This window comes from Macrobrachium nipponense, chromosome 5, assembly GCF_015104395.2.
Source record: "Macrobrachium nipponense isolate FS-2020 chromosome 5, ASM1510439v2, whole genome shotgun sequence".
Classification (NCBI taxonomy): domain Eukaryota; kingdom Metazoa; phylum Arthropoda; class Malacostraca; order Decapoda; family Palaemonidae; genus Macrobrachium; species Macrobrachium nipponense.
This window is the reverse complement of record NC_061107.1, coordinates 109,636,791-109,645,765: the sequence shown is the minus strand read 5'-3', so window position 1 is coordinate 109,645,765 and position 8,975 is coordinate 109,636,791. Positions and strand designations below refer to the sequence as shown.

The window sequence follows — 8,975 nt, the reverse complement described above, 5'->3', positions numbered from 1 at the left end:
AGGAAATTGCGGAGGTGTCTTCTAACGTCACTCACGAGTGATGCATAGGGAATATGGTCACGGCTACTGACTGCCTTTAGCCTCCTTCACCACCACCACCATCCCCCCTCCCCGGCCTATCTCTCTCTCTCTCTCTCTCCGACGGCAGTAACATTTGTAAAGAAGGTCCCATTCATTGTCGCAACAGTGCGGGAATTGATATGCGAGTGTTTGATTTTGATGTGAAAGAAAATGGTTCGTCGTCGTCATATTTCCGAACCTTTTGTTGAAAGACCACGAAAGGAAGTTCGAGAGCCTCAGTGAAAGAAATAGATAACGAGAGGCAAATGTTTCGTGAAAAATTCGAATTGCGTGATTTGGTGTCTCAACTTCGGTTTGCGATGGTTGGACAAGTTGGTGATCTAATAACCATTTAATTGTTAAACTTATTCATTGCGATGATGGGGGGGCATCAAGATAGTGGTGGTGGTGGTGGTGGTGGTGGTGGGAGGGGTGAGTTGGTGCCTTGGTGGTCCCCGAGTGTGGTGCTAGCCCCAGATCCTGGCCATCGTCCTAGCCACCATGCCCGAGACTTAGTAAGAGAGAGCAGTGACAGTGCGCAGCGGAGCAAGAGAGAACGAACAGAGTTACGTCGTCGTCGTACTCGCAAAGATCGCAAACGACGTCCTATGCAACAACAGCAACAGCAACAGCAGCACCACCACCACCACCACCAGGCCAATTCCTTCACGGAAGCACCGCCTGAGGCAGGATGGCTGCAGCAGTGCTTGCGTAAATGTTTCAAATCCCTCTGGTTGATGACTGTCAGTGTGAGTTTTGCCCTGTTGAGTGGCATACTGAGTGCCCTTTGGAGGAGTGTAGGTGGCGGAATTGTGGGTGAGAGAGAAAAAGAAGAGCAACAGGAAGTGAATGAAGTGGAAGTGGAGGTGGAGGTAGAGTTGGTGGAGGAGGAGGAGGAAGAGGAGGAGGAGGAGAAAGATGGTAGGGCAGTCCTCGAATGTTCCACCCACCATGACAACAAGACACATGACTCAGATTCTGGTGAGTCTTTGAGTGTGGTCGACACTCGAGACGCGAACGGTTCTCCCACCCTCCCCTGCGGCACCCCTGTCACGCCACTTTTACTACCTCCTCCCCCTCCACCTCCCCCGCCACTTAACAACTCGAATAACTTCCCTCCCCCTCCAGCGCAAGCCGCACTTCCACTTGAGCCTTGTTCATCTTTGCAACGCATCTCGACGTTGTGCTCGCCCCGTCCCCTTCAGAGCGGTGGAGGTGAAAGTGTACATGATCGTCAAGGGTCGGGTGTGGCGCGGAGAGTGTCACGGGCCTCCATGATTCATCCCAAACGCGAGACTGACCCAACATCACTGGCAATTGCAGGTCAATCGAGAAGCAGTGGAGATCATCACGAGCAATCTATTCCAAGTCCATTGCTCGACGATGGCTCCGAAGGGGGAGGAGCGGGAGAGAAGAGGGAGGAGGTGAGATCGACAGAGGAATCGACTGAAAGCCTTAAGCATGATCATTATCGTGGTCTCGAAAGCGGTAACCCAAACAAAGCTGTTTTGGAAGCCGTACGAGGATTTACTTCGGCACAGGAAGATATGATGCGTGCCATTCAGGAAGCTAAGGAAACAACTCACGCCCTTGCGGGAGACCACCGCCGTGACAGTCTGTCCTCCGTTACTAGTGTTTCCTCCTTAGTGTCTACGGGATCCCTCGATGCATCTCTTGTCTCCAGTCCAGAGTGCGAGTCTAGTGTCGGTTCGACATCGCCGAGCGCTCTTGCTGATGCTTGTAGTACGTTGCCAGCGACGTCATCTTCAGTTGTTGGTGATGCTACCCATCAACGACGAAAGGATTACGACCAATCCCTCGAGGACAACATAGAGGCTTCATTAGCCCACCTTGATCAACAAGACGCTTCAGACACTGACACCGAAGTGGAGGACGTCACGAAAGATCAGCCGTTATGCAAGAGTAATGGTTCCTCGGCGAGGAATAGTATGATGTTGGAGCTTGTTGGTGGGAGCCTTTCTTCGCCAGACGATGCTTTTTCGAAGAAACCGAAAGCACCAGGAACCGACGAAGTCGTTGAATCTCTCGACCAAAAAATGGTTGAGAAAGTTAACTCGTTACGTGAACCAGAAATCCAGTTGCAAAACGAACAGGTGAACAGAATCATCATCGACTCGCCTCGGTGCTCATTCATTGGGGGTGATAATCCTTCGTATTCCATTTCTTCTTTATCTTTTTCACAGGCGTTGAATGAATCGAAGGAAAACAACGTTTGCAATGACTCAGTCGATGGTGACTTTAATTCTGTGAAAGATTTTGACGAATGTAATGCTTTGGGAGATCGAAAGCAACATGATAATTTATTTCTGCTTGATATGAACGTAGATAGTGTCGTAAAAAGTAACTGTGAGAATAAAAGGAAATTTGAGTTTAATGAGGAAGTCTTTCATGAAGATTGTGATGTTTTCGACTATCAATGTTTGCCTCAGGAGGTTCCATACAAGATCCAAGGGACTCCAGATGTTGCAGTTAAATGCAAGAGGTCAATTGGGAAGGAACTGGATGCAGAGGAGGAGCAAGAGCAGGAGATCAAGTGCTCACACTCAGATATCTGTTCCCCACCACTCTTGCAACTAACATCTGCAACGACTGGTGCTACAGAGTCGACTTCTTATGCCTTTGGTGTTGGAAGTGGTGGTGGCACTAGTGCCAGTAAGAGTCAAGGCACTGAAGGGATATTAATGACGATGAAAGCCGATGGGCAGAAAGGAAGAGCGGAACCCAGAGAAGGAGACCTTTCAAGTATGAGGACTCAACACCATGACTTGACTCTGTGCATAAACAGTGATTGTATTGGATTGACCCCTCCTCCCACTCCCAGCCTCCTCCCACCTCCGCCTCCCACGCCCACTCTGCCGCCACCGCCGTTAGGTTTCCTTTTCAGTTATGGCGATGACCCTTATCGTCAAGAGTGCGCAAATGAGAATGAGGGTTGGCCCTCTGAGAATGCCTTGGCAACGTCGCCAAGCATGCCCAGTATTCCTACGTTTGATATCACGAGTCTGAAGAACGAGATCAGTGCAATCAAAGCGGAAATTCTGACCCGCAAAGGAAAGCAGGCGCACCTCAAGGAGGATTCCGAAGAACGGTGCATCGTCTCTTCTTGCGAAGACATCAGCAATTTACGAGATGAGATTTTATCTCTGAAGGAGGATTTTTATTCCCTACTCAGCGAAAATAAATCTGTGGAGATCACTAAAGATCACAAAAAACATCCGAAAAAATCTGCTCGTGCCCATCAACATCATCATCATCATCATCATCATCAGAATTATAATAAAATACCTTCTCTAAGGCATCAGCTCAAGTCGGTCAGTATCGACAACGTCGATGATATCAAAAAGTGTCGATTTCAAGATGCCGAGCTTCCTTCCTTTCTGAGGAAGGAGAGCGGTAAAAGCAACAAATCTGCGAGTAAATCATCAGTGAATGTATTTACGAGTGTCGTAGAAGTTCCTTGTGAGCCCCGAGAAACGAGTAGTGCCAGTAACAGCAGACCTTCCAGCTACTACAGTGCTTGCCGTAGTAGTGATTCGTTTGAATCGGCAGCAGGAAGTGAGCTGCTTTTCCAACTCAAAGGGGACCAAGTCGTCGAAGAAGAGAAAATTGAGAAACCTTTTGAGTTTGATTCAGGAAGCAGAAGTGACAATTTATTGAGTGCTACTGTAGCATTAGCGGAGGCAAGGGGACAGGCGGCGGAAAAAGCGCCCTTGAGTATAAGTGATAGCGAAAGTGTTCGTGAATGTGGTCAAATTAATGCGGGGAGCGTTAGCAGTGTTTGTGAAGGAGTCAAGAGTAAAGAGAAGATTGATAGTGGTAGTGATAGTGAGAGTGGGGGGGAGGAGGAGGAGGAGGAGGAGAACGAATTGCATAAAAATATCGAAGAAATTGGATGTATTGATTGTACCGTCATTGAACGACCCACCAGCGTCGAAAGGATTCTGTATGGTTTTGAACCCTCGCCTTATAAATTGAGAAGGTAAGAATGTTAGTCTGTCTTAGTTGTGCATAAATTATGTTTACATTTTAGGTATTATTAAGTCTTAGAGTTTTAAAATTCGTCCCTTGTAAGTTCTGCCTTAATTTCTCATATCATCAGACTGAAAGACAGTGCATACAGATAGATGCACGTCAAGGTTTTTACACATTCATTTTTCAAGAGGCTTTTAATACTCATTCCATCAGTCTTATTTTGTTTTGTTCACAATGAGATCACTTAGATACTCTTCTTGTTCATGAATTAGTAACAGCACACTCGCCTGTTAATTTATTTACGAATGTCAAATTTCTCGTGTGAGAGAGAGAGAGAGAGAGAGAGAGAGAGAGAGAGAGAGAGAGAGAGAGAGAGAGAGATTTTTTGCTTTACAAAGGATGGGTAGCTTACAACCCACACTATATGGGGGTGGGAGAGGTAGGGGTTAATAGGGGGTAAGCTTGAACCTGAATTGAGATACTGAACCTACTTTTGCAGGATAGGTCACTGTAAAAAGTTGCAGGCAGTTCGTTGAACCAAGAAATCACAGAATGATGCTTTTCGCAGTCAGTGGAAGAGATTCCATGTGGAGAGTTACAAGCTATCCGAGAGTAAAGGGTTCACTTTTAGCTTTAGTGTCTGAACTGATCATTGTAGGAAAGGTGTGGAGAATCTGCTGTGAATATTAGACCGAAGTATAAGAGATTTTGGTACAAAACAGGTCAATGTTTGTTCTTAAAATATAGCTTAATTTCTCTGGTTACAAGGTATTTTAATGTTGTGTCTTCATTAAAACATAAGTTTGTAGAATATCAGATGCCGGAAGTGAGTTCATACTAATAGTTTCATATTTTGCCGCGCCTCTCTCTCTCTCTCTCTCTCTCTCTCTCTCGCCCCCCCCCCCCTCCATCCTCTCTGTCGTCTCTCTCTCCGTCCGCGAAAAACATCTGTCCCAAACTCCTAGTTTTACTGTAATTTCCTGCATTTAGCATTTGCTGTCATGAGGTAACCACAAAACATATCAACAGAGATTGTAACACCTTGTGGATGGCTGAAGTAAGCAAAGGTGACTTGTAAAACTTGAACAAAATCCCATTTTACGGTGTAGTAAAATGAAATCTTGTTTAGATTTGCATGAATGGTCATGGTCACGTTTGTATCTTGCCCCCTCGAGGGGCCCCTTCCTAAACCAAAAACTTACAGACCTCCAAGTTGAAAGAACGAAGTTGGAAATGTTCTAGGCCATATACATGCCAGTCCTTTCAAGACGGAGCACAGACGTCTCAAGGAAAGAATATACATATATAGGGTAATGCATAAGAGAGGGGCAGAATTGGAGGATCCGGGTACTAGAATTGTAGAGCGAAAGCTGTCTTGATATATGAGAGAGCAAACTATAGATCTACCAACGTAATTGATTTATGTATATCTAATTACTGTTGCGAATTTTCCGTTTTCTTTGCTGTCTGTTTACAGAATTTGGATATATGTAGTTAAGAAGACTCATTCTCTTCAAAATATTTCCAGAACTATTCGAAAGAACGTAGTTCCTCTCAATGATGTGAGTTTGCCAGGTAGAACTGGATTTTTCATTTGCTTCACTAAGGGTACCAAAAAAAAAAAAAAAAAAAAAAAAAAAAAAAAAAAAGGCCCTACAGGGTATTGGTGGTTGTTGCTGAATGAGATGATGCACTCTTTGCCGATGACTCCGCTGCCCATGCTGTATAAATAAGTTTTGTCAAAATTCATTTGTGATATAAACTACGTACGATGAATAGGTATGTATACTCACGTGATAAACTGTATCTGGATGCCAAGTTCCCCCTATGAAGAGAGTTGCCTGTACGAAGTGTCTTAGCGAACCGAGCTCTGATTGTTCTGTTTATGTTAATTACTATGTCTAATAGGATTGATTAGGTAGCTAATATTTTCTCGGAGCGCTTTGAGAATATCGGCGTGGTCTGCGCCATTTCCCAGTGTTATTATTTATTCACCGAGTCATGCGTCGGCACACGTTGCTATAATCAGTTCGGTTCATTGCCAAGTGCCATTTACGGTTATTCAGGCGATTAGCACTAGATGTACGCTTAGTCTCCTTTTTATCATCTATGATAACAGTATTACAAAAATGTACTAGTTATATCTGAAATTCATTTTGCTCGTATACATCAAGCTGCGTCGCTCGCAAATGTTTTAACTATAGCTGCTATGTTGCCACTACTAAAATACGATCGGGTATTGCATAGTTTAATTTGGCTGCTGACTTTTCACTTTATCAAGGGTAACACAAATATTATGTTACCCTTTGAAGATGATTATCCACGCTAAAACAAAAATAAGTAGAAGCAAAAAAAAAATCGGAATGCAATTAAAGGTTTTGATATCGATTTGAACTTCGGCAAACGATCCGGTTATTGTCTGTATACGCCTTCGATAACTCGGCGAATTTCTCTCTCTCTCTCTCTCTCTCTCTCTCTCTCCTCTCTCTCTCTCTCCTCTCTCTCATTGTGTTTGTTGTTGAGAGTTTTGTTCATTGAAGTCTACGAAAACGGTAGAACGAGCAGTTTCAATAATAGTTATTATAGTTAACCGTTTGTTAATAGCTAAGTAGAGTTTTCGCCTCTGATCGATTGCATTTGATTTTCAGAAAGATTAGTTTGGCGCTTCATTGCTGTATGTATATGGCAAGTGGTTTTATAATGATTAAAAAAAATTTATGGTTTTTTGGTTTGTTTGAATACCTACTGGTAAAAAATGTTTGGTTTGTTTGAATACCTACTGGTTTCACATTTCAAGTTCATTTTGATCTTTTGGATTTAGTTTAAGAAATTTTAGTTTACTCGTATAAAGGAGGAAGTGATGAAATATGTTTTGATGGTCAATATTGGAAGTTCCCATATATGAAGACCTTACCCTGCGAGAGCTTTTGGAGCGTTTGGAAGTGATTTGCTGCAATAAAGAAAGCAAGCAGTTAAGCTGTACGTAGAAAAGAAAGAGGTAGACAATAGAAATCTTCAGATTATCAACGCCCTCGTTATTTTGTCATCTAAGGGAACATTTTTTTCTAGTGTCCTTGGCCTTGAGGGGCCCAAGTCACATGCGGCCTTCATTTCCCCCAGTAAAAACTCGCCAGCATTCCTTCACACTCACTCACTCGGCACAAGCAGTGCGGGTGCGGGAAGAGGGTTACGTGTCGACTGTGGACGTTGTCGCTTTTTCATAGTCATTCCTCCTCTCCCATTTTCTTTCCCGTGAGTTCTTGGATATCGATCGGTGTACCCGTCTCTCTCTCTCTCTCTCTCTCTCTCTCTCTCTCTCTCTCTCTCTCTGTATGTGTGTGTTTATGAGTGAGCGGCCCTCGTGGTGCAAAGATTGTACTTTGGGCTCTGAACCGAAAAGTGGCATTCGATCCCCTTGGAATTATAATTTGACTTGAGCCTGTTGTTGTTTAAGATTAAGCTGGCCTTGTGCCAGCACGGGCTCTTGCTCGTAGAGCAGCCCGTATAAAAGACTTGAGTCTCGTGAGATACTAGTTTATGTGACCTCCTCTTGTCCCTTATATGATACATCACTCTCTCTCTCTCTCTCTCTCCTCTCTCTCTCTCTCTCTCTGTCAGTGAACAAGTCATACTTGGTACAATATTAACCAAAACGGTAGAGTCGTTTCGTACAAAACCCGTGCCATTAGTGCAATCGTAATTTATAAAATGGCTGGAGATGTTAATATCGGGATGTAATTTATAAATCCAATCACATTACAAGGCCACAAAAATAAAACCTCCATAAAAACATTCCTACATGTACACGCGCACATGTAGGATTATGTATATATTATGTGTGTTTGTATGTAATTGTAACAACTGCATTGCCATCATAACTTCTCGAATTCTTCACACTTTTCGGATGCACTTTTCACTACAAAGCCTTTGATCCAAATGAAAGATTTTGAAGTAATTCTGATGTCCGGTAGCAAGGTTCGAATCCGCATCCAGAGTATCAGAGCAAGGTCAAGTTGCCGAAGCGACCACGAATTTCGATGGAAGGCTTTGCACTCACAAACTTGTCTAGGTAAAAGGTGACCAGTAGTTTTTAATATATATATAATATATATATATATATATCTATATATATATATATATTAATTATATATATATATATATATACATATATCCATGTGTATGTGGAGAGAGAGAGAGAGAGAGAAAGTCAGTACGACAGGTCAATAGGAAAGGTGAACTAAGTAATTCTTCATAATACATGATTAAGTAATGTTGATTTTACAGTTACCTTTCTGTGCATAATTTCTTTAGCCTCTTTGTGATTGATGATATAATTACTGGCTATATTTCATGGTTGCATACACACACACACGTTCAGTTAGGTATGGACAACAGAGCTCAGCTATTTGTAACCATACAAATAACCATAATCACAGATTAAACTGGAATTTGTCACATATAATTTTTAGCAGCAATTGTCTGTTCAAAAGTCAGATGATAGAATCAGCTTTGATCAAAGAAAAACACAATGAATGTTTCAAAGGTATCGTGGAATTCAGATATTATAAATAAAATCTTCCTCCAATCAGCGATTAAGAAGGTTAAAAATGAATTACCATCTGAAATGACGTAATGGCTGACCTGTGGGCCTCTTTTTGTAAATGCCGCCTTTTCTGTAACTCTTCTCATTCATCCCCAATCTGAGGAGAGGGACAGTTTGCTCTCTGAAATGTATATACTTTCTACTTTTTTTGCAATTTTATGGGCTCTTTTTATTAGAGGGAATTGTTTAACTTCACAGACATTTTATGTATGTATATATATATATATATATATATATATATATATATATATATATATATATATATATATATATATATATATATATATGTGTGTGTGTGTGTGTGTGTGTGTATGTGTGT

At 42.4% G+C, this 8,975-nt stretch overlaps 1 protein-coding gene across 7 annotated transcripts in view; it reads left to right on the top strand.

The window, feature by feature from the left end:
• LOC135215582 (SRSF protein kinase 1-like) overlaps positions 1–8,975 on the top strand; it is a 335,971-nt gene that overhangs the window by 149,018 nt on the left and 177,978 nt on the right. For 5 of the 7 annotated variants that reach the window (XM_064250448.1, XM_064250445.1, XM_064250447.1 and 2 more), the window contains exon 1: positions 1–4,060. This exon is cut by the window's left edge. The exons of the other annotated variants lie outside the window; for them this stretch is intronic. In XM_064250448.1, the coding sequence (XP_064106518.1) occupies positions 438–4,060 (3,623 nt within the window). In that variant the 5' untranslated portion in view covers positions 1–437. The remainder of the gene's footprint in view (positions 4,061–8,975) is intronic. 7 annotated transcript variants of the gene reach the window in all.